This window comes from Orycteropus afer, unplaced genomic scaffold (genome assembly GCF_000298275.1).
Source record: "Orycteropus afer afer isolate SDZICR_OR568_19922 unplaced genomic scaffold, OryAfe1.0 scaffold00067, whole genome shotgun sequence".
Lineage (NCBI taxonomy): Eukaryota > Metazoa > Chordata > Mammalia > Tubulidentata > Orycteropodidae > Orycteropus > Orycteropus afer.
This window is the reverse complement of record NW_006921654.1, coordinates 8149987-8174957: the sequence shown is the minus strand read 5'-3', so window position 1 is coordinate 8174957 and position 24971 is coordinate 8149987. Positions and strand designations below refer to the sequence as shown.

General features: G+C 47.7%; 1 protein-coding gene across 1 annotated transcript in view; it reads right to left on the bottom strand.

Moving 5' to 3' along the window:
• Positions 1 to 193: 193 nt before the first annotated feature.
• The window catches only part of ZFHX3 (zinc finger homeobox 3), a 240024-nt gene continuing 215246 nt past the window's right edge, over positions 194 to 24971 (bottom strand). Inside the window, exons 5-9 of the mRNA XM_042780869.1 lie at positions 22335 to 22468; positions 21990 to 22190; positions 12345 to 12447; positions 5811 to 11228; positions 194 to 1815 (exon numbers count right to left, since the gene is read on the bottom strand). Coding sequence (XP_042636803.1) covers positions 194 to 1815; positions 5811 to 11228; positions 12345 to 12447; positions 21990 to 22190; positions 22335 to 22468 — 7478 coding nt within the window. The remainder of the gene's footprint in view (positions 1816 to 5810; positions 11229 to 12344; positions 12448 to 21989; positions 22191 to 22334; positions 22469 to 24971) is intronic.

The following is a 24971-nucleotide window of genomic DNA, read 5'->3' as shown; positions in this document are numbered from 1 at the left end:
AAGGAAAGACGAGAATGTAAAATCACCGGCATAGATAGGTATATGGGAAAACAACCCACGCTTTTTCTTTTTTTTCCTTTTTTTTTTTTTTTTTTGGTTAGAAGCTTTGGAATTGCAGTTAAGTCTATTTTTGAAATTGGTTTGTTAATTTTTTTATTTAAATTCATTTGTTTGTATTGTTCATCTTCAAAGCTTACAATCTGAAGGTGTCCGTTCCTACACTGGTCAGACCACTGTCCTTGGGGCAGCTGGGGTCTTTGGGACCCTCCACCGGGCTCGCCGGTCCGTCGGACTTTTGGCTGAGATCCGTGTCAGACTCCTCCGAATAGTCGTCTGTTGGCATCGAGGGCTGAACCCCTGAGGTGCTGCATGAACTTGAGGTAACCGTTGAAGATGAGGAGAGAGGAGGAAAAGCGGGCTTGGCGGCCGCAGCCCGGGGGCCCACTGGCGGCCATGACTTCCGGGAGGCGTGGGGGGAAGCGGCGGGGGGCGCGGCGGCCGACGGGGGAGGGGGGCTGTCGTTTGAGTGAGCGGCAGACTGCGAGGTAGATGCGGTGCTAGGGTCGGGGAAGCAGGCAGAGTGAGGTAATAAACTAGGGTGCTCTTTGGCGTTTCTTGCTGCTCTCGTGATTGTTCTGTGTTTGTGCAAGGCCGACTCGAGATGTTGACTCAGAGCTTCCTCCCCACACAGCGCGCTCTCGCACGCCAGGCAGTGGTACGAGCCGCTGCCGCCGCCGCCGGTGCCGCCACCGCCGCTGCCGCCGGTGGGGACGTGAAGCACCATCTCTTGCAGGTTCACCACAGACTGGCCGAAGAAGCAGAGGGACTTCAGGTGGCTCCTGGCCGCCTCCTCGTCACCGAAGCCTGCCTGGCACTTGCGGCAGACCAACTTGTACTGCACCTTTGGAACAATGAAGGGGTCACAGAGGGCGTCCGCACTTTTGCTTTCTGCTTCTGGCTCTTCGGGGGGTTTCGGCAGGAGGGGGGACACCTCACGGGGTGCGATTTTCTGCTCTTCTGCTTTGGGGGATTCTTTGGCAGGGTCTTGGTCTGGGGAAGCAGCCCCCTGGGGGCCTGGGGCAGGGCCTGCTTTGGGCTGCTGCGCTTTCTGCGGCTGCGCCTGGCGCTGCTGCTGCAGCGCCTCCTGCAGGCTCTGCTGGTATTGCTGGTACTGCTGCAGTAGGGAGCCCGGGGTCAGCCCCATCAGGGCCTGCGACAGCGCAGGGCTGTAGGGAAACAGGCCTTCCATGCCGTACATCGGCTGTAGGTAACCGCTCTGCAGGGCGCCAGGGAGCTGGGGGGCGTAATAAGGAGAAAAGCCTGGTACAAAGTAAGGAAGGAACTGGCTCGTGAGCAGCGCTGTGGGGTCCGAAGTCAAGGCTGCCTGCAGGGCCTGCAGCTGCGCAGGATCCACCGCGTACTCCATGGTGGGCAGTGGGGCAGTAATGGTGGGTGCTGCCGCGGCGGGAGCCTCTCCTTTCTCCTTCTTGGGAACGGGCAGGGGCTCCCCTTTGGCTTTGTGTGCCTTCTCCTTGCCTTTCTCACCGTCCTTGTCCTTCCGTGGCTGCTGCTGCAGCGGGAGCTGTGGGGCAGGTGGCGGCTGGGCCGCTGCTGGCGGTGGCGGCTGCTGCACCGGTGGCTGTTGCTGGGGTTGGGAGGGTTGCTGAGGCGCCATCGCCATGGTGGCTTGTGCTGGGGTTGGGGAGCTCAGCGAGGCTGAGGACGGTTTATTTGGTAATCCAGAGGTGGGGAGGCCAGGGGAAGGAACTGTTGTGCTGGGCAGACCCATCAAGTTCGGTTTGGGAGACGTTAAAGCTGAAAGGAATGAAAACAGAAGGAAATCACAGGTCAGTCTGGGGAAGTTAGGCAGCACTTGGTGTTTCACCTGGGTCAGTGACACATGGCTGGATGTGTCAGGGTGTAAAGTTGAAGGTTCCTCTCAAAACCAACGTTTCCAACTGCAGTGGGATTGTTAGTTGCTGTCAAGTTGGGCCCTGACTCCTGGCTACCTCATGCACAATGGGATTAGGCCGCTGTGATCCAAGGTTGGACAGCCTTGTATAAGCAGGATGCAGTCCAAAGTCAGCCCCCGTACTTGCACTTTTCAGCTAAACAACTTTCAGCTTCTTCCTGCCCAACATGCTGCACTGGCTAGTTCATGTTTTCTCGGCCCTGGGATCCCAGATACTGCCTGCTGTGCTCAATGCAGGTAGTGTGGAAGTGCCTGACCAGTTGTTTTCAGCTGGGACCCGTCTGAACCAAGGCTCCAAGGCCACATAAACAAACAAACTGGCTCTACATGTGCTTGCCCCTCCACATCCCTGGTACTGCAGTGGGACAGAAGCCACTGGAAGAGGAAAGAGGAGGAACAGGAAAGCAGAGAGAGAACACGGGAATAACAAACCTCCACCCAGGGAACCCTGGACCACTGCTTTGGCCCAAGTGATTTGCTTCAATAAATCTGCTGAAAACTGTAATTATCTAGGAATAGGATTCTGGAGTCTATTGGAGAAGAAACTCCTCCTCCAGCTCCAGCCTCTGAATGACATCCAGGAAGGTTGGCAGAGGCTTGAATAGCCAGTCAGAGAAAGAGGAGAAAAGCAGAGCCCAAAATGGAACAGTCTCTGAGGTACTGATACCAACAACTCCTACAACACCACACACTGCCCACAGGCATTCACCACTTAGGGGACGACAGTCCCATCACCAATCATACTTAGCCCTAATCTACCACTCCCCTGCAGAATCTGAAAGTCTCCCTGACACACGGCTGTCTCCTTGTTTGTGGCTTCTGTCCCAGGGTGATGGAAGAGCTCACAGCCCACCACAACACCTCTTCATTGACCACAACCAATAAACTATACAGTACACATCTCTCTGCTTTCTGAGGACACTTAAACCCATTGCTGTCACATCAATTCCGACTCACAGTGACTCCATAGGATGGAGTGGAACTGCCCCATAGGGTTTCCAAGACTGTAATCTTTACAGAGCAGACTGCGGAATCTTTCTCTCAGGGAGCAGCTGGTGGGGCTGAACCACTGACCTTTTGGTTAGCAGTCCCACCCTTAACCACCGTTCCACCAGACCTCCTTTTAAGGGCTCCAAAAATGACAAATCATAAATTCCACCGCTCCTCGATTTCCTTTGGACCACCGTCTGCCAGAAAGCTGGGCTATGGTTTCCAAAACGGGACACTGTCCTTGTGAAGAAAGCACACTCTGAAGCCCAGACCTGAGAGAGGGCCCTGTGACCTGGATGAAGACCACTGGCCATTTCTGGCTGTAGTGGTGCAGTGTTCTCTGAACTACTGTGAAGACCACTGGCCATTTCTGGCGGTAGTGGTGCAGTGTTCTCTAAACTGCTGGAATGTATTATAAAAACCCTCAAATGTTAGATGAAGAGAACAAAGTTGCCTCCGGTTGCCAATTCTAGTACAACAGCCACCAACGTTCGGGTGACCAAGGAAGATGATTCCCACAGCATCATGAACTTACTCTTAAAAAAATAGCAGCAAAGGACCTCTGAGATTAAGCTCTCAAGTTTCCTCAACACGAAAAGGGACTAAAACCAGAGGAGAAGATGTGACGTGATTTTACTGAGCAAACAAGTAAAGTCTTAACGGTTAAGCGGCACAAAAGAGGCCAAGACAGAATGGATTACCCACAAGGTAATGGACCTGCTCCAGGTCTCAGGTTCGGGGCCAAAGATCAACAGAACATGGAAGAGAAACATTTGGGATTTCCCCATCCCTACGGCTTTAGGCTTTCTGGAGAAAGATAAGTGTAAGAAGACCTTAAACTGACTTTCTAGCTCCTCAACTGATGGCCTGCATAAGTGATCCCAACTTTAAGAAACACTTCTTGAACCTGTACTTGTACTAAACCCTGCACTAGCCATCTTAGACACAGTAGCTCAATACATCCTCACAAGAGGTCTATGATATCAGGTTTCTCATCTGTAAAATCAGGTTTGAGCAAATTATTTCACCCCTAAAACTTAGCCAGGCACTTCTGGAGTCAGACCAACTGGGTGTGGGTCGCAGGTAACATACACGGGCTGTGTGATCTTGCCCATTAATTGATCTCTTGGAACTTCAACTTTCCACAATAAATGGAGGTTGTAGGGATTAAATGAAAGGCAGGAGCTTAGCATTAGGCTTCACATGTGAAAGAGACTTCATTACCATGAGTTATTTCCCTCCCATTCCAGATCTAGTGCTCCTGAGAGCTGTGTTGCACTCAGGTTATGGAAACTGGGGTACATCTGTCTGCCTTGAATAATTAAGAGCACATCTTTCTTGAGTGCACTCTAAGTGGTCAGAACCTCAGTAGCACTAAACATATACCTGTTGACTGACTGGCTCATATGGGGTGTTGTGGAAGGAGCACATAGCACTGGGAGCCAGGAGGCCTGGGTGGGAGCTCTGGCTCCTACCCTAGCTTGCTGAATGGTCTTGACCTCTCTGGGCCTCAGTTTTCTCATCTGTAAAACAAGGGGAATAGATCAGACATTCTGATTCTAATCTTTCACATTAGTATGATATGCTGGGCCTTCCCAAGTCCCTATGCAAATGGCTTGGGTAAAATGCCTGGGCAGTTTCCGTAACTGATTTTGATTTCAGTATCATTCTCTAACATTACTTCCCAACCCACATAAGCAACTCTTTCTAATGCCTTCTTGTCTTGTTCTTCTCGTTGGATAAGAAACTGGGACCAGGAATGATTTAACCTTATAGTCTGTAAAACACAGCCTAAAATTGTAACCACCACCAAAACTGTTCCAGGAAGTAGCAAGCCACTTCAAGCGCTGGAAACAGGGACATGTTTTGAAGGTAGGGAGGTGTACTCTAAGGGGCCCTCCTTTGGCGAATGTGCACTGGCCAGTGCAGGCCATCAGGTAAAGATGCTGATTTGTGTCTCAACCTCACAGAATACTGGCAGTCAAGGTCCAATTTACAAAAGATGGATGAGAATGGATGGAGGAACAAGAAAGGTAGATAGGAAAAACTAAAACTTGCTATTCAGTGGAAATACCGGAGTGCTAAATAGTTAGGACTGCATAAAAGAGGAAGGGGATGGGCAAAAGGAAACAAAGGGGTGACTGAGAACCCCTAAAATGCACATTAACATTCTTTGTGTGGACGACGAACGTGTCGAAATTCAGAACCACTTTGCCCAGTACAAGACTCCGGGCCAGTACATTCGAGTAGAAAGGCAACTTTATTAGAAGCTTAATGTAGCACTGTTCTGATGAAAAGAAGGCCAGAACACCTGGAGTTAAGGCCTCATCACAGAATACCTGCTTCCTGATAGCAGTTTCCATCCAGAGCAAGCAACTCTAAAAGAATTGATTTAAATCATCTTGAACCAGTTTCCTTAGGGGATGACCCACTAGCTAGGGCATTCAAGTGTCTGATATTTGCAACCAGTAGCTAGATGGGCTACTTGAATGGGTCTCTGATGGAAATTTCGTCCTGGAAAAATTTTGTCCTGGAAAATACCTCGGGAGTCGGTATGCCTGGACCCTCAAGATTTCCTCTCTAGCACACCCCCCGTTTGGGCCAGTGAACACAGGCAGAAGAGTGGTTTCAGAAGAGACTGCTTCTTCACACCTAGCAAGGCCAAGAATCAGATGCGTAGCGGCGACAGGGAGACTAAATGGGAAGGAACTGAAGCCTGTTGCTGTTAGACAACTCCAAAGGGAGCGTCCTACAGGTCCTGGGCGGCTTCTGGATGGTTAGCCCCAGGATAAAACTCTTAGCTGAGTAGCTCTTTAAAACTAAAAGAATCGCCTCAAACCGCACCCACCTGTGTTGGATGGAGTAAAGCCTGGCAAGGAGGGGCTGTTGAGGCCGGGGAGCAGCACAGGAGGAATGCCCTGGAGTGCTGGGTATGCTGCAGGGAGGTTCAGCGCCTGGAGAGGGGCGCCGTCAAACATGCCCTGCTGCTGAGCTGCCAGGCCGAGCACCTCGTTAGCCTTTTTAATCCGGTCCAACTCTTGTTGAGCCATCAACTGTCGTACAGTGGCTGGGTCAAAGTACTCTTTCTCCTTGTCCAACTGGCTTCCGATAGTGTCTTTAACTTTGGAGATATGCTGTTGGGAAAAGATATGGTCACGTACAGACAGCCGAGCGCTGTACTTGATGCCACACAAAGTGCACTCTGTTTTGGGTCCCTCATAACTTGTTTGGTTTATACCAAAATGCTTGGCCATGCTTAACTTGGACTTCTTTTCTTTTGCCCGGGCATTCTGGAACCAGACCTGAACAACTCTCTTTGGCAGTCCAATGTCATTGCCCAGGACCTCACACTCTAGCATGGTGGGCGTCCTGTAGTCATTAAAGCATGACTTGAGGACCTTTAGCTGCAGATTGGTCATTTGAGTGCGAAAACGTTTCTGCCCAGGCCTATCCCCGCTATCTCCAGATTTGCCTGTCGACCCGCTTGCACCAGGACTCGGGGAGCAAGGGTCTGCAAGGCTTGAGGTCTCACTGTAGTCCACTGTGCCTTCATTGTCATACTCCTTGCTGTAAAAGCTCGGGGCTGGGCTGACCAGACCCGAAGACAACCGATCTTCATACTCGGACATTGCCATCATGGCGGCTTTGGTCAACCCTTCATTAGGCGCCGAAGATTTGGTTTCAGTTGCTATTCCTGTGGCACTGTCGTTATCTGCATTGCCCTCGTCTCCAGTGGTGGTATCTGTGATTGCCGTGTTGACAGAGGAACAGTCGTCATTGTCCAGCTTAGTTTGGTCAAAGTTTAGATTAACTGAGGACATAGAGGGGCTTTCAAAGTCTTCAATCCCTTCCACTTTGATAGAGGAAGGGCTAAGGAGAGTTCTGGGCGATAACTCCATGGTTTTACTCACAGGTGAGAGGGGAACACCCTGGCCATCGCCACTGCTTGGGGGTAGGTGAGAAAAGCTAGTTCCATCAAAAATATCTCCTTTCATCTGAAGCCCCCCATCACAGTCTAACAGCATTGCAGATAGAGTGAGGTTATAGCCAGCTCTCTTGGCTTCATGCCAGTGGCGAGACCGGATGTGAGCCTCCAGGGCAGTCTTGGCTTTGAAGAGTGCTCTGCAAAAGGGGCACCTCCTGTGGGCCTGAGCTGGACCCACAGCCCGGAACTGTCCTTTCCTTTCCCGAGCTCGGGTATTCTGAAACCAAACTTGCACCACACGTTTCTTCAAGCCCACCTCGTGCGCAATGTGATCCAACATCTTTCGAGTTGGATTGGAGTCCAGTAGATACTTTTGGTAGAGAATTTCGAGCTGCTCTGGTGTAATGGTCGTCCTCAAACGCTTGTCTCTCTGAGGTTCTTCTCCTGTCCCACTGTCATTTTCGCCAGGGCTCGCGCTGGCCTTTTCCTCCAGCTTTCTCTTCAGGGTGTTCATTGTGGAGGTTGGGGTTGACGGAGAAGTGGCTGAGCTTGCTGGAATCTGAGGGATGGCCCCCGAGAGCAGCTGGCTGGCCAGGAGTGGGTTACTGGGGTCAAACAGCATGAAAGGCATATCCAGTGATCTGTCCAAAAACTGCGGGTGGATGAACTGGCTCTGTGCACTCAGAAAGTGAAGCTGCTGATGCTCCTGCCAGTGCTCAAAGGATGGAAATGCCAATTTACACTGGTCACACTGGTAGGGGATTAGCTGAGGAGGTAGGTTTGCCAACTGTTGAGGAGTTGACGTGTGGAGGGGCTTGAGGGGAAGGTGGGAGAGCTGGGAAGGACTGGGGCTTGACTGAGGTAAGGGGCACTGAGGAGGGGCTGCCTGTGGAGGTGGCTGTGGTAATGAAGGGGGAGAAGCCAGCTGGGGGAGCTTTTGTTGGGGTGCATTTGTCTTTTGCTCAGGCTGGTCTTGCTGCTGCAGCTCTTGCTTTGGTTGCCCTTGCTTCTCTTGGGTGTGGTTGGGCTGTGCACTGGGAGGGTCAGCTTGCTTTGGTTTCTCATCACTTGCTTCTGCTTTTGAACTGAAGGCGGCCAGTTCATCAGCCTCTGCCGTAAGCTGCAAGAAGGTGGAGGATGCTGTATTGGCTGACGGAGCTGGGGCAATGTAGGCCTGTGAGGGCATTGGGGTGCTGCAGGAAGAGCTAGTGGGGGTTAGGATTTCCATGGCGTCCATGGAATCCTCATTTTGGCTGTCGTCCTGCCCCTCCTCATCTTCATCCTTGTAACAAAGCTTCTTCTGGTGCTTGATGAGATCAAAGATGCGCTGAAACACCAGGCTGCATTTTTTGCACTGGTAGTTCAAGTTGCTCGTCCGAATGTACCTATCGTTGGTAAGCTCACGCCGCTCTCCATCTTTGCCCTCTCCCTGATTCTCATAATTTTTCCTGGCCTTCTGTCGGGCATTTTGAAACCATACCACTATGACTCGGGTTGGAAGGTTCAATAAATTAGAGAGTTGCTCAAATTCATCGTCCTTGGGGTAAGCATTGGCATCAAAAAAATCCTGCAGGACCCGCAGCTGGTAGTCAGTGAACCTTGTTCTTGAAGACCTCTTGCTTCCCCAGTACTCCTGCTTCTGAGGTTCTGGTGAAGGGGGCCGGGAGTCAATCTTGAGCTCCTCCAGACTGGTGATGGGAGGGTTGCTGAAGTTGTACGGGGAGTCCTTGTTGCGCTGCCGCTCTTTGAAGAGAGTATTTCTGAACCAGTGCTTGATCACTTTCTGGGGCAACCCAGACTTGTCTGCCATCTCTTTGATCTGTTCTTCACTGGGGGAGTTGTTAATATCAAAATATTGCCGCAGGACTCGGAGCTGGTCGTCCGTGATCCTGGTTCGAGGTCTCTTATTTTGCTGCTGGAGCAGGCTGGGGTTGAGCTGATGCTGGTAGAGCTGGGCCAGGTCTGCAGGCAGAGGTTCCACAGGCCCCAGCTGAGGTGGCAGCTGAGCCGGTAAGGTCTGCAGGGGCATTGTCTGCATCATCAGTGGTGAGAAGATGGGCAGCTCCATGGGCATGGAGAGTTGGGTGAGAGGAACAGATGGCTGGGTAGGAGCTGTTGTGGGAGATGTGATGGGAGGGGCCGACGCAGGAAGGGCTGGTGTGGAAGCTGGCTGAGGGGGTGCTGCAGGAAGAGGGGGAGGGGGAGGGGGAGGAGGTGGCGGCTCTGGGGTCTGGGGCCTCAGAGGGTAGAGTTTGTCATAGTGCTCTCTGTACTGTTTGGCAAACCTCTCTAGCTGTTTAAAGGGAAAGTAATTCTGATGAACGTGCTCTTGATGACTCTTCAAAATCAAGATGTTGGAAAACAACTTCCCACAGGAGTCACACTCCAACTTTTCCAGGTGCTCTCCCTGCTCAGTCTTGCCATTCTTCTTCTGCACCTTCTGCTTGTTCTCATTGTACTGAATGACCAGCTCAAAGCCAAAGTTCTCCAGCAGCGCCTTGGTGGCGTTCCCTCTGGCGTCTGAGGCAATGCGAGGAGGGAGCATGGAAGGCTCAGAACTGTTCCCTGGTGCCAACTCCTTCTTCTCTTTGGCCTTCAGGGTATCTGGCAGCGGTTCCTTTGGCCCCGGGGTGCTATCTCCCCCCTCGGCATTGTCCCTCTCTCTCTGGCTTTCCTTCTCCTTTTCTTTGAGGGCTAATTTGTTTTTCTTCTCGGGGTGTTGGCTTGACTGAAGAAGGGCACAGTGACTCTGGGACAGAGAGAGCTGGCTCTGCTGCGGTTGCTGCTGCAGGATCTGTGGGTGGCTCTGCTGTGGGATCTGAGCCTGAGCCTTTAAATCTTCCAGCAGGCCGGGGCCCGTCCCAGTCAGTGTCAGTGCCCCGCTGGTCACTGGCAAGCTCACCTCGGGGTTGAGCTGGAACTCAGCACTGGGGATGTAGAAGGGGAAGAGGAGATGCTGCTGCTGCTGCAACTGCAGCAGGGTCTCAGTGGTCATGGGGAAGTGAGGAAGGAGGGTAGGGTTGAACAGCTGTGACTGGATCAGGGCAGCCTGCTGCTGCAGCTCTTGCTGCAGGTGAGCTTGAACTTGGGCCTGAGCCTGGGCCAAGGTTTGTGCTTGCTGCTGCTGCTGCTGCTGCTGCTGCTGCTGCTGCCTGGAGGCAATCATATCTGCCAGCTTCTTCCGATTGGCTTCTTTGGGCTCTGAAGTAGAAGCGATGTTGGCACTCACGGGATTCCCAAGGGGTGGCATCCCTCCACTTTCAGTGGGCCCATGGCTCAAACTCGGAGCAATACCAGCACTGCTTGGATTGGTGGTGTTAAAGGTGTTACTGCCACTGGTACTCACAGGACTTGGGGTGGAGGAGCTCAGGGAGACACTACTGCTGTTCCCAGTCCCACTGTTACTGCCACTTGCAGCCTCTAGCTTGGCTGCCCGGGCCTTGGTTTGATGCAACACAGACCTCATGTGGATCTCCAAAGTGGAACTCTGGCTGTAGGCCACATTACAGGTGTTACACTTAAAAGGTTTGTTGTCTGGGCTGCTGGTGGGTTCTGCCTGGCCAGTTGCTGATTCTTGTAGAGCTCTTTTTAACTTATGCAGGTGGGAGACAGAATTGTAGTGCACTAATAGGATGTTCTTTTGAGTGAAAGATTCCTTGCAGACAGTACACTTGTAAGGGCGAGAGGGGTCTAGAAATTTTTCCATGGTGAAGTTTGGGCCTTTTCTGAAAGGCAGAGCTCTCTTGGGCTCTGAGCCTGAGTCTTCTTGTACCGACCCAGAGTCACTGCCCATGGGGCTCTGTTTATCTTCCAAGTCACTCTCTTCTTCCTTATCTTCCTCAACTATTATGGTGTGGTCCTCAGCCAGGGTGGGGTCTCCCATTGCCAGGAGGTCCCCATTGACTAGAAGGCCACCATAAAGCTGTTGGATGTCAGCCTCACTCAATTCCAGGTGGCTTGTCTCCAGGTGTTTTTTCAGAGCCTGGAAAGTTCGGAAACTACGCTGACAAAGACAGCACATGGTGGCAGCTCTGATCACGTGGTACTGAGAATGGAGCTGCAACTTTTCAATGGTCTTAAATGCCAGGCTGCACTGATTACAGCGGTATTTGTACACGTGGCGATCTGACACGGGCAGCTGAGGTCTCTTGGTGTGAACTTCACTGAAATGTGTCTGAAGGGCAGCAGAAGTTTTGAAAACCTGATTGCACCCCTTCTTCCAGCAGAGGAAGCCTGAGTCTTCCCTCACAGAGCCTGGGTCAGCAGGAGACGGTTTCAAATCTCCAGTGTGTTCTGTACTCACTGAAGGCAAGATGTTCTTTCCCACATCCTCTGAGGTTTCTGTAAAAAAACATGAAGCCCAAAGATAAAGGTGGCTTTGTTTCAAGGACTGCACCCAGAGTGAGCTGTCTACCTAGTGAGGCCTCACTCTCACTAACACAGAATCTGACAAGGAGGTTTGAAATAACCAACCTGAAGGACACACTCTCTCCACAGATTCCCCAGAATTCCATATTAGAAACAGGGTGTACCAGAACAGAGGTGAAGCAAAGAAAATACAGAAAGTTTCAACTCTTAATCTTATCGTAGATCTCAGTCTTTTCAACAGTGTTTAATTGCTTGATTCAGAATCCTCAATTTCTCAAGAATTGCTTTCAAAGACACCCGATTGAGACTGGGTTCCCCGTCTATGTCTTTTAGGTAACTGAATATTCTTCTAACTACTGGGTCATTTACAACAACTGTCAGGCATTTCTCAGAATCTGACTGTGACTGTCTTCTCTAAACAACAAACATGCAAGTGGCATATATTATTTATCTACAATGAAATCGTCATACCCTGACCATTAACAAGGGAAGAGGTGGGGCAGTGGTGTGACCGAGTGTTTCCCAACTTAAATGCTTAAATATTAGGTACTTTCAAGAGGTGAGAGGGGTGGGAGAGCCTCATAAACAGAGGCCTAATGACCTAAGGAGGTAGGTACATACCACTGTGTGGTGCGACCAACAGCACTTACTGTTTCCAAGTGCAACTCATGCTTCAAAGTAAGGCAATTCTAGAAGACTTCGACAAGAACTTGATGTAGAGGTAATCCTATCACCCCACGTTTCACAAGGCCCTATTAATTAAATCCTCAGAGATGGAGTATTTAACAGCTTAGGATGATGGCTCTACGGACCTACTGACTGAGTCTCTGGTCATTCAATCCTCCCTGTATAGTCTGCGGGGACACGGGGTCTACACCAAAGTTCTGCTAGTTCTCACAGTGATTGTCTGTCTTGAAACCATATGAATAATATACAAATGCATGGCCAAAGCCAGACGATAACGTAGCTCCTTAGCTCCATTCTGCTTAGAAGTACTGTAAAGAATGCTTGGCACTTTCTCTGTAGAAATTTTGGCTCGAGATTTCAGTCTGATTTCTATTCTCCAGGGTCAAGAATAGTGATACTAACCAGGTTGCTTTCCTGCCTCCTCCAAATTGGAATTCCCATCTCGATCTGGAATGGCCACTGGGAGGAACATGCTGCTGGGCATTACCATCTCAGGGGTGGTCACCTGGGGAGCAGGAGACAGAGAGATAGCAGAGTCACATGGAGAAGAAAGCGGCACAAGGTAGGGAAAGTTTAAAAATTATTTAATAAGCAAAATTAGCCTTCACCAGTGTAAAGCCGGAGGTGTCACTTTTCATAGCTCGCTGAAGATTCATGTTTATTAGACAAAGCTCACATCAGTCAAAAGTGTTTCTACGGTTACATTCTGGACATAATTAGCAGTGCACACTTGAAGAATAATCTTATTATTAATATTTTTCCTTTATGCAGAATTTTGACTTTGATCACTGACAATGTTTTGTCATGGGCTGTGAAACTTCGTGTGCAACCAATTAGGTAGATAAGTTGAAAGGCCCACCTTAAGCTGCTGAAAACATAATAAGGGCCCTAATTAAATCATACCTAGTAAAGTACACTGTAATCTTGAAGCAGGGAAGCATTGTAGTACTGTTTTCAAACGTATTCAGGCAAGAAGAGGAGGGGAATAAGAGAAAAGGAAAGGGTAGGAATAAGACGAGAACAAAGAGAAGGCTAAGGACACGCAGGCTCCCTGGCAGATTTTCTAGGAAACAAGCTGAGATCAATAGCAAGCAAGCATTCCCCATGACTCACTTAAGCCAGGTCTTCTCCTGGAGTCCGTGCCTGAAGCATGCAACATCAGGGGGCGCCTCTGGCCAGTGTCCTGGTCACAGATGGCATGCCACAAGATGACAGCCCACCCTGACCACAGCCACTGTTTCCTATACAGCCATTCTGGAATGAGCCTGGATCAAATGAGCTACAACTTCAGGTCAAATCCTCAAGCCATTTCTCCAGTCGTCCCTGCCATCAGGCCAGAAACGTATCCAAGTGAGTTACTAGTCCCTCTCTGTTAATGTGATAACCAGCCCTCAATGCCCAAAGTAAGGAGAACAAGTTCTTAGTTTAAGAAGCTGCATTATCCCTTTGCCTACTATGGGGTGAAAAAGTAGGTGGGGGTGGTATTCCCAAGTGAACAAGAAATCGTCCTCACTTGATAACGGTCTGAAAATGGAGTGATCTATAGAAACAGAAACCACTGCTCCTACTACCCTTTGCTCCCACTACCCTTTCTACCTGGCACCCAGCCCCACATTGGTATTATTTTCCCATCAAACACTTTACTGTGCTATCTTTATTTGCAATTGCAGAGATTTTGGAACTTGATTTCTGTTCAAAATTAGATCACATCTTAAATAAATTACTATTAATTTTTAATGGTTTGGAGATCCTGCCCTTGCTCAGTGTAGCTGCTGACAGGTTCAGTGGAACCCTGCTACAGGCGTAACTGCCTGGAGGAAGCCTAGACAGCTGCCCCATGGACCCCACTAAGGGAATTCCCCACCACATTTGAAGGTGTTGGGTAATTTCCACACTCCAGATGCCTATAGGTGCAGAAACTACGCAACCCGCGCTGTAGAGGAGGTTCTGAGCAATGCCTGGCTTTCCTCAGAGCAGGTGCATGACAGGTGCGTGTGTGACACAGCATCCCTCCTCTTCCCGACATCTGCACCTTCACAGAAAGCTTGGCAGCAGCTGGTTCGGTCTCGTGTTGATGAATCGTTAGGAATGGAGCAGAAATGGCCAAACTCATCCCATCTATTTTCCTTTTAACAGAAAGCATTTCTGACCAGTGTGCCTGGGGAGTCCAGCGGGAATCCAAGAAGTGAAAGGTCACCGATTAATTTATAGTCCTCAGAAGAGGGGGAGCATGAGGTTTGGGGCAAAAGGGGAAAAAACGGGAAGGAAAAAAGACTCCCCCCTCCACCTCCTTTCTCGGTTGTAGCTGCACCATCAGTTCTTTTCTGGGATCTTTAAGGAATTATGAAAAACAAATCAAGAGATATAGGGAAAAAAAAATGGCCTACAGAGTAAAAAAGAATAAAATTATCTAACACCTCAGCTGCACATCATTATAGAAAACTGTGGGCTTTTTATACACATTACAGTAAGGCAGACATCCCCTCTAACAGACTCAGTACGACGGATCAGTAATTGTTTTCATACACTTTAATTAGAAAAACTCAGATGGCTATGAATAATAATGGAAAAGAGAGACTTTTGCACTTGAAAGGTTGAAGTCAATCAAGTGTGAATGACGGCAAAAAAAAAAAAAAAAAAAGAGAGAGAGAGAGGGAAAAAAAAAAAAAAAAAGACACCAATTCATCAGCCCTCTGTTGTCTCGCCACGACTTTAATCATAATTCCTGATTGGGATTCAAGAAGGCAGTAAGCAGCAGTTCTTTGTCTGCCTTCACCTTCCGTCAATTAACTCTCCCCGAAATATAATCATCAACCTCACATGCTCCTCTGCATCTTAATCTGGGCCTCCAAACGTGTAAGTCTTGCCCCATATGTGTTTAAGGAATTACTTTTCTCTACCTGCATCTTCTTAGCTATACTATATACCCACCTTTACTCCCTGAGAAGGAAATAAATGGTTTGCTATATGGAATTGAAAATTGAACACAGGTAAGAAATTCCTCCCAGGAGGCAAAGAAGATCCCTAGAGGAACCTACAAATTCTGGTGGGGTGCATCTATTCATGTCATGTGTCTTAACCAACCAGGTAACAATGGAAGCTGCCTTGCTGTGTGGGCTACTAGAGGGCCCCACACATCAGTTCTGACATCTCAACGTGCCCCCTGCCTGTTTTCATCCCTCCTTCTTCCACCAACCTTGCACACTTTTTTCCTAAAGAGCCATCAATATAATCCTTCTGAGAGAGTTCACTGAAGAAAAGGTGGTGGTGGTTATGTGCCGTCAAGTCGGATCCGACTCATGGCGACCCCTCCTTGGGTTTCCGAGGCAGTATGGCTACGGAAGTAGATTGCCCCATCTTCCTTCTGAGGAGTGGCTGGGGGGTTTGAACTGCCAGCCTTCTGGTTCGCAGTCAAGTGCCTTAGGCACTATGCTACCAGAAGAAAAGGAGAGGTGGCTAAAGGTGAAGGCGACCCTTCAACCCTTGCCTTGGAGTCCCCATTATTTTCCAGTTTTCTCTGCCCACCAAACTGCATGGATCGGCCATGCACAGTCTCTGATAGACACTTGGAAGGCACAAAAAGAAAACCACCCAACTGTGCTGGGCCCAGTTCTTCAAAGGCCTTCTCTTTGGCTAAGAGCTCTGGAGTAGTACACAGATACAGGAGAGGTCCAAACAGGGCCCATCCTAACCAGAGCAAGCCCACATGTGCTCAACCTGAGAGTCCCTCAAATCACTGGATCCTGTCTCCCCACACAAATAATACACATTGTCTGTCTACTCCTGACCTCTAAAGCCAAAGAAAGTTTCAGTTTGGCTAGATGACAGTAGGCCTAAAACTTTTACTACACTGACTCTTCCAATAATCTGTAACCTGTAAACACTGAATACATTACATGGTGTCCTCCTTACTACTGTATGAAGGGTACCTGAGAATATTAAATATTAAAACAGATTTTTCTGGTTCAGCATATTCAATCTGTAAGTTGCAAAAAAGCTGAGTAAAAAGGGCTCTATCAAGATTGGTCATGGTAATGCAAAGAGCAGTTCCGTGACGGTCTTCTAGAACATCTCACGCCTTCCCCTGCCATCCCTTCTGAGACAAGTCAATTCTATCCCTCTCCAGGGCATGCAGAGTTGATAGAAATGTAGGAATTGTGGAGAAAGTCTGGAAACAAACAGTGGCTCTAACCTCTTCCTAATCAACAGATCTCATGTATGACAGGAGAAGGTAGCATTCTGCTCCAACGCAGAAAATCTTCACAAGCAATTCAATTCCCATCAACAACATCAGAAACAGAGGCGCTCTCCACTGATAGAGAAACTCTTCCAACTAAAGCAATTCTCAAAAAACTCAGCTGTTGAGAAGAAAGGGTATCACATGACTCTGCTCACCCTTCATCAGAAGCTTACAATCCAGAATATCCTTTAGCGCTTACAGACTGCTTACAAATGTGAGGAAAGCCGTAGACCCTCAGAGAACACCCCCACATGCAGCACACTGCAGGGGATCACAGGCTCCCCAGTGGGAAATCCATGGACTCATTAATAGCCTTTGTCCAAGAGAGGTGACACAGGCCATTCCTAGTATCTAGTTCCTGCCTCCTCTGTGCTTGGCCCATCGTTTATTTTTTTTAAATCTGTCCTTCATTTGTAATGCATATGTTTATTTTTGAGATCTAGGCATTTGGGAAACAATGATACATATTCCTCATTCAGATTTCCAAAAGGCACACTAGCAGAAAAATGCTCCAGGAAGTCTTGAAGTTTAATCTAGGGTTTCCCTAAATTCATGTAATCAAGGATCCTTCTTTCATCATCATTTTAGATTATGACTTAATGCCTTTCAAGATTCTTAATGTGGATCTGATCCCGTTTATGAGGGGTCTGAGATGTTTATTCCCGCTTGGTGGAAGGCATTATGAGGGACCTCCTCCCTTTCTCCAGGATGTGACTGCAGAATAGCCGTTTAAACAACATCCTGTACAGCCAAGGGGTATGCTTTGCTAGTTCGAATGTTATGGGCCTCTGGGTGCAAATTCGCTGCTCAAGACCAGCCTCAGACAGGCTGGCCCAGGTTAGATCAATGCAACCAGCACGTTCTATGTGGTGAAAGGGAAGAGCTCTTCTTAGGAAAAGTGTTGGATCTGGCTTCTCTGAGACCCTTATCCCTAGGGCCTTGGCAGTGCTCAACGAAGTAGGACTTCTGGTGGAAAGGCCCATGATTCTAAGTGAAACTGGATTTGCCAAGACTCAGACTCTCAAGGAAGCCTCAAATCCTTCATTTCTCAGTGAAAATCAATAGAAGAACCTCAGACAGAGGAAGCAAGAGGGGAGGCCTTAGGCATTCTCCCCTGGCACAGACCTGGCCTACCAGTCGCTCCAGTTTTGCGAATGAGGTTCTTTTGCCATCTCAGAAATGCAGGCACGAAGTTAAATCCTGTTTTCCAGGACTCGGCATTCTACCTAGTCTATCCAAAGCTGCCTTCCACCTGCTCACTGGCTGTGGGTCTCTAGATGGTCACAGGTAATGCTAAGTATTGCTGCACTTCTGCAGCTAACTAACCAGGGCAGCTCTCAGGAGAGCTTCAGGGGTTGGTTTTTTCCCCCTTCTCTTTTCTGCAGATGTGCTAAGCTGGTCTCAGGACTGTGTTGTTGTCTCTCTTGTTATCTTTCTAAAATGTCTTCTGTGGGGTTGTCTATCCAATTGCTTCACTCTTTAAAACCTAGTATCCACAAGTAAGAACTGCAAGGCCATATTAACGTTCATTTGGTCCAGGAACAAACATAGCCCCCAACCACATTTTGAAAACTGGAAATGAGAAAGACCAAAAGAGAAGGTGGGTGAGAGAACAGGAAACCCAGGAACAGTTCACACACACACACAGGCAGAAATGAGAGTGGAGGAGGAGAAAGAATTGGAGAGAAAAGCTTCATTAGACTCTGAGAGGCAAGCAGTGGCAGTATACCAAGGTCACTTCTAATTTAGACCATCTAATTGGCAAACAGGGCTCCAAATGGCTATCATCTCACAGGGCTTGGAATTAATGAAGCCCGATTATTTTCATTCCCTTCCTCTGAGATGGAGACAAAGTGAGATAGCTGGTACCAGGAAGGTTCGACAGCTCCAGGGCCGGCAGCCACCGGAGAGCCCCTGTGCAGGGAGGGGGAGAGCCCGAGGACACACCTGCAGCACAGAGGCAGAGAAGGGACCAGGCATCACAGGAGACAAGCTAGTGCTCTCCAAAGAGAGAGGCAGGAAACTGCAAGGCGCGCAGGGCCAGGGCCAGGAAAGGTGCAAAGGGGACACTGAGAACCGCCGAGGGGAGAAAAGATGAAGGGCTAGAGAAAGGGCATTCGCAGAATAGGTGAGAACCAGTCCCCGTATCCATTTTGAGACCATATTTTCTTAAGTGATCGAGGGACAAAGAAAATTTCCCTACAGTAATGCTCACTTAAACAGACAGTGATCCATCACGATTGAAATAGTGTGGTAGGTGGGCTTTCCCTTTTTCATTTAAGTTCCAGAAACATGTCCCAACTTCCTCTACTTTTTCTCTCCAAACGATGATGAAAATGGGGTCTCAGAGCAGCAGTTTCTACATCACCACCACCTACTTGAAACCTGGAGCTTCTGTCTAAAAAGACCAGATTTAGTTATGTGCAACTGCCATTGGGGGTGGGCTTGCCAGCCAGGCCTCAAGGGGTACTTAAATCTGTTTACAGATTTCTTTCTTTCAACTGACGTGTGTAAAGACACCATTTGGAGCTATTTCCAACAGGCCACGCAGAATGAAGTGCTATGGGTGCAGTTTTCATAGTGGAGGGCCAGCACCACAATTGTCCCCAGTAGAGAATATTTTTCAAGCCCCCTCCTTGGTAAAAGGGGGCCCATGGAAGATATAGATATGAGATGCAGAGTATAAGCAAGCAGCCGTTACCATAGCAACAGACATATTAGCCACTGCAGGTTCCTGAAAGCTGTCTGATAAGGTATTATTAAATGAAGCCTCCTCAAAACGCTTTCCATTTACAACTGAACGGAAAGATAGTGTGCACAAAGTAATCCATTTCCATCTATCGCGGTGGAATTTACTTTGGAGGGACCAAAACCCTAGATCCTGAGACCTGGGACTCAGACTGCAAAGACTGTTTATCAGAGTTTACAGCTTTAGACACTCTGGACACACTCGGCTCCCGTCAGGAATTTTCTATTTGGTGGATTTTGCCAGCTTTTCCTGCTCTGAAGTCAGAGGCTGCAGCTGACTAGGAAGCTGTCACTCTGCTCATTGCCGTTCATCTGGCCACTCGGGGACAAAGCACATACCACTTTCTCCTCCTGCAGGAGGAATGACTGTGGACTGACCATTTTTTAATGATATTGTTTAGAAAATGGAGCTCTGAATTAAGAGGCATCTCCCATCCTGTTGTTTTCAGAGTTCCTGTTCTAGTTGGCCAGGAGCAGAGACAGAATCAGAAAGCCTAACGGATACTTTCTCAGGGCCAATTTTCTAATAAAATCGTAATAAAATACACTCCAGGGGCATGATTTTAACCACAGGTTCATTATAATCACTTAGCTGTAAAATAATTGCAAATTCCATTTTAACACCAAACTTCTCAGGAAGGACACTGCCATCTCTTCTGATTCGTCAGCTGCAGGGACCACGCTCAGGACTCCAGCCCGCAGCAGCGTTCTGGCCTGCCCCTGTGGCATGGCTACATATGCCCCCTAACCTTGGCTGTTCCTCCTTTACCAGTGAATTACAGGAGCTAATTGGAAATGCATCATTTGGTTCACTAGAAACCGTCCTCATGACTTGAAGAACCAATTCAATACCAACAGCCATGGCACTAACTCCATGTCCCTATGTAAAGAGCACACAGTTACCCTCAACCATCCATTTCTATGCAAAGAGTACAACCCTAATATGACTACAGTTTGTTTTCTACAATTTTTAACTCACTCCTGAAGCTACTACCATTCTCTTGTTGCTAGCAAACTGACTTCCTATAACCAACACATTCCTCATAGTTTGTACTCTTTTCAGAAATGTGTGAACAACATCTTCATCATTTGCTGTAGAAAGTTCCTATGCACCCCAAGAGAGAATGTTTCTCCTACATGATGGTGTCAAGGATTCTTCTAGAACAATATTTCTTAACCAATTTCCACGGATGAACTTTAGGATATCCTATGGTCCCTGGCAATTAAAGGACACTTTTTTATGTGCAGAATACTTGATGGAGGTCTGTTAAGAGTGGTTGTCAAACTTTAGTGTACACAGAAGACCTCAGCATGGCTCTAACAGTTTCCATCAGAGTCTCCCAAAAGGCTGAGAATCACTGCCTGAGAAAGTGATGACAGTGACTGGGTGACTCCAGAAATACCTTATGAGCTGGGACCCAAGCAAAATGCAGTAGCATTCTGTCCTTGAAGACTTTGTTGGCAAATCAAGATTTATAATGGTCACCAGACTCACTACTTCAGGTGTGCTTTACTCTGCTGCTATACAAAATACATGCACATAACATGTAATTTATGCTGTACTCCTAGGGGTATATAAATGAAGTGTTTTATTATAAAACTGGTCATACAAATTACTATCAGCCAAAAGTTCCTAGACTAGAGATTTACATTAAACAGAAAAAAATAATCACCTGATATCAAAGAAAAATGTAGTTAGGTACCTCTAATGCATCCTTGCCCATGCTCTTTCACTTCAGGCTACCATGGTTCCTGCAGACCATGTGATAGAAAGTGTGATGAGGCCTAGGAAAATCCCTTTCAAGGCTGATGAGAATGGTGAGGAAACGTAATTCATAGAAACCCACCCATCCACTTACAGAATCTTTCAACAGTGTTCACCAATCTAACAGAAAACACCCATGGAATGTGAATTTATAACCTGCAAGATCTCTGAAATAATATTCATGCTAGAGTTTCCCACTGGCTGGCTAAAGTTGTCTTGATGCATCATCAGTTATATGCTAGTAATATCACCTGCAACAATATTCATTAATTTCACATCATCAAATGGAATAGGAGATGCCTAGAGGTTATATATGCTGTGGCCTGCATCTTATAATGTGGAATTCCACACCAATTATCTGGGAATCTTCCCATGAAAAGGCAATCAGATTAACTTCTTATTACTCTACCATTGAAATAATGCTAAGTTAAGAGGTAAGAATAATTCTTTTTGGTGGTTTTTCCTTTCACAAAACAAAGAAGCAGGCTCTGACAACAGCCTAATAAAAAATAATAGAAAAATATAATAAATCAAAAGTGGGGCATTAGTATCACCTGTGGTATTTTGAAAAGTTTTCACGTTAACATTAGATTTAAGTCATTATGCTGACTTTGTGGGCCATGTTTATAGTGGCCACTAAGAACTGTGCTTTCAAAACCTGCCGATGCAGCAACATCATGTTCAAGACGCAAAGCCCACATTCATGACTTGACATGTTACAGCCAACTGACCATTCTTGGGGGCTTTGCAAACAGAAGTATCCACTTGAGAAACTGATGTTCTAAGGCCATATTCCTGGAGCTGGAAAATGTCAATTCAAATCTCAACTCTGCCATTTGAAATCAGCATCAAGTACACTAATTTTTCTAAGCCTCCGTTTTCTCATCCATTACTGTGAACATGTCAGTCCTCCTTTTTGTTTTCTAAACAGGACTGTTGTAAGGATGAAATGAGACATAACTCACATAAGAGCAACCTAGAACTTGACCTGCTCAGTAAAGTTTGGGAAATATGAATAACAATTTCTACATATAAATGGCTATTCCTCTGTGTCTGGAGGGGAGAGAGAGGAAGGTAAGGGAGGTTGAAAAACACGTATGTAGTCTGCATTTGGGGCCCCATCATGCCCAGCCTAAGGCAATGCAGTAGAACAAAGGTCACAGAACGACACCACTTTTCTGACACTTCCAACTCCACACTGGCTTTCTCTGCTAGCAGCACAGTGTCTTGTCCATGCTATTGCTTTGACCTCTGGGGAAAGAAAAGCCACGGGGCACCGTGCCTGCCGCCTTACCGTCATAATGAGCTTCTCCACGCAGTCAGGTGCCACGCTGTGGAGGTGGGTGAGGTGCAGCTGGAGGTGGATCTTGTTGTTGAGCATGTCCTGGCACAGAGGGCAGCGAAGCATGGGCTGCACTGAGTGCTGCGTCATGGCGTGCACCCGGAGCCGGTTGACGTCAGCGTTGCTGTACTTGCAGTATGGACACTGGTACATCTGTGGGGAACATACCCACCCCTGTGGCTTAATCTTCACTTCCCACCAGCAACTTCGTCTGCCCCGAGCCCACCCATCCAAGAGTTCATTTCCCACCACTGTCGAACACGCTCCCCCCGCAGCAGGGACCCCTGCTAGGCTCACCTGCTCTGGTTTAGTCTCCTCAGATGTTTTTGGTCGCTTTGCAGAGAGGGGAGACCCGGTGCTACCTGGGAAGGAGATGCGTTTGGAGGTTGCAGGAGAATCTGTCAGGTCCTTCTCCGCTTGGCTGGATGAGGCTGGAAGAGAAAGTGGAAGAAGAAATACAGCAGCCAGACCAGGCCAGCTCTCACAGGGTTTGTGTTAGGTGAAAATCAACATTCATTTACAGCACAGGATTTTCTGGAAACACAACCTTCCAAGAAGGATGAGCATCCAGACTGACTTCTCAAGCATGTAGAAAAGAAGCAAGTGTTTTTTCCTCCCCTCATGAATCCTAGCCACTAATTTTAACAACTGAACAACAGGAAAAGAAGATGAAGAAATGGGGTAGAAGGCTCTGGATTGGATTTACATGGTTTTAAGCTGCTCTCATGTCCCCCAATCAAGACACAGTCTGCTGGCTGTGCAGGGCAGTAGGCTGAGTGAGGGTGGCTGCTTCGCCTGCCAACCACTCAGTCACCTGAGTACCAGGTGCCCATTGTTCATTCTTCTTTTTTCATAGGTAAACTACATGTGCACAACTTTATTGTCCTAAGTCTTGGAATCTCAGGGGACATATCATAGGCGACATGAGAATCTGAGAAAGGTTTACATGGATCTCTGTATATGAACATGTGGAAAAATCAACTTTGGGTTTAGCAGTTGCTTTTGGGAAGCAGTTGAGGAGTGGAACCAGGCAGGGCATTAATCCAAGTTATAATGTAGCCAGTGCTACAGACACAAGAGTTTATTCAGAGCGGGTAAAGTTTCCTATCTGCTTGCCCAAACCATCCCTTCCATACCCTTTTCCCTACCCCAAAACCAAAACACTAATTGATGAGGACAGTCACATGGGACTTAAGTAGCAAACAGTGGGTGTGGAAGTGGTTCTCTGAAGTGTGGAAAGGGCTCTGGAAGATTGGGATGTGAACAGCCATGTGAAGGGAACCACAGGGAAGGGGCTCTTCCAGTGTAACACAGGTTCCAGGATGGCCGCCTTTGGCTGTTCCAAACCTGGTCAGTAGCCTCTCACTTGCTTTCAATGTAGGGCTGTTTTTCTTAATTTTGCTAAAAAAAAAATCAATAGGAAAAAAATCCCCCTAAAAATGGCAATAACAAAATACATACCCATAAAATAATCTGATTTAGGATTTAGGACACTGATTTTGAGAGCTTCCTCCTTTTACCCCTGTATAAAGCTGCTTTCTGTCTCACCGTGTGAAATTATCTAGCATGCATTTGCACTGCATGCTTAGCTGTGAAATTTGCTGTGATGTGGACACCAAGATGCTGTCATTATAGACCTATACTTTAATAGACAATTTTAGAAAATTAATTTTACTCACTGAACGCCACAAAATAATTTTGAAAAAAAAAAAAAAAAAAGCCATGCTAGATGCAGGAAATATTCCAGGAAGTTGATGCTCTTCCCAGAATGCACATCTTGTGACCTTTAACCCCAGTATCTTGGTAACCTGGTCTACATAAGTTTGCAGGACATCTATTATTTAAAAAGTACAAGGACAAGCATATTACACACAAACCCCTCCTCCTCCCAACACACATATTCATAACAGTACTTTAATCTGTCTCGAATCGACTTCAAACCCATTTTGCTCTTAATGGGAGTTATTCATTTTCACTTGAAAGGTAATATATGACGGCTGGATATTTAATGTGATGGACTGGCTACCGATTAACTAGGTGCTGTAACATTCTAGACCAGTTCCCCCATGGCCCACTTCCCATCTCCTGGCCCCCTGCCAACCTGATCCTGCAGAACCTCACATCACAGGTTTTAGACACTACAGACAGATGTGCCCTAGCCTGAACACTCCCACAACAGGGCTCTTTAATTAACGTTTCAGGAACTGAAGTTATTCCTGCCCCTCTCCCTGAAAGTTCTCTGTTCTCCATCATTTTCACTTTTGTTCAGTGGCTATCTTCCACAGATTAGCTATTCAAATGCATTCTAACAATGGGGAGAGAAGAGAGGCATCAGGTGACATGTAGATGCTTATTTATCTCAGCCATCCTTTGCCTTCCCTGTTTCCACCCCAGTTGGTGAGCCAAGAGCTCACAGTTAGGAAAAGAGCTGTTATCTGCCCCTCCACCCTCCAGAGGCAAAACAAGACACAGATTCTATTCCAAACACCCGGCCCTGTCTCTTCTTTAGTTAGTCTGACCTGAAACACCACTCGCTTCTCAGGACTGTGACCCCACCTTGCAAACAGCTGTCAATCTGCCTGCCACACCCTCTTCGGAATGACGGTCAATTGTGCAGGTGATGGGTGGAATGAACCGGCATGGAGGCAGAGACCACCAACTCATGGCACTGACTTGTCGCTGAAAGGCAAACAGCAGCCCGGTGCAGCATCTGCTCCTTGTAGGACCGGAGAGCCACCTCTTCCCTCAACCGTGAATTGGGGCAAGGTGGCTAAAGGGAGAATTCTGCTTTCAGAAGCCACTAGTCTTACCCCCTCCATGGAGATGGGACCATCTACGATTTTTTTTTTTTTTTTTTCATTCAAACTCTCAAACTGTGCTGGAATTCTAAAGCTTCCTTTGTGAGCTTGAGCTACAGAATCCTTATAAAGTATT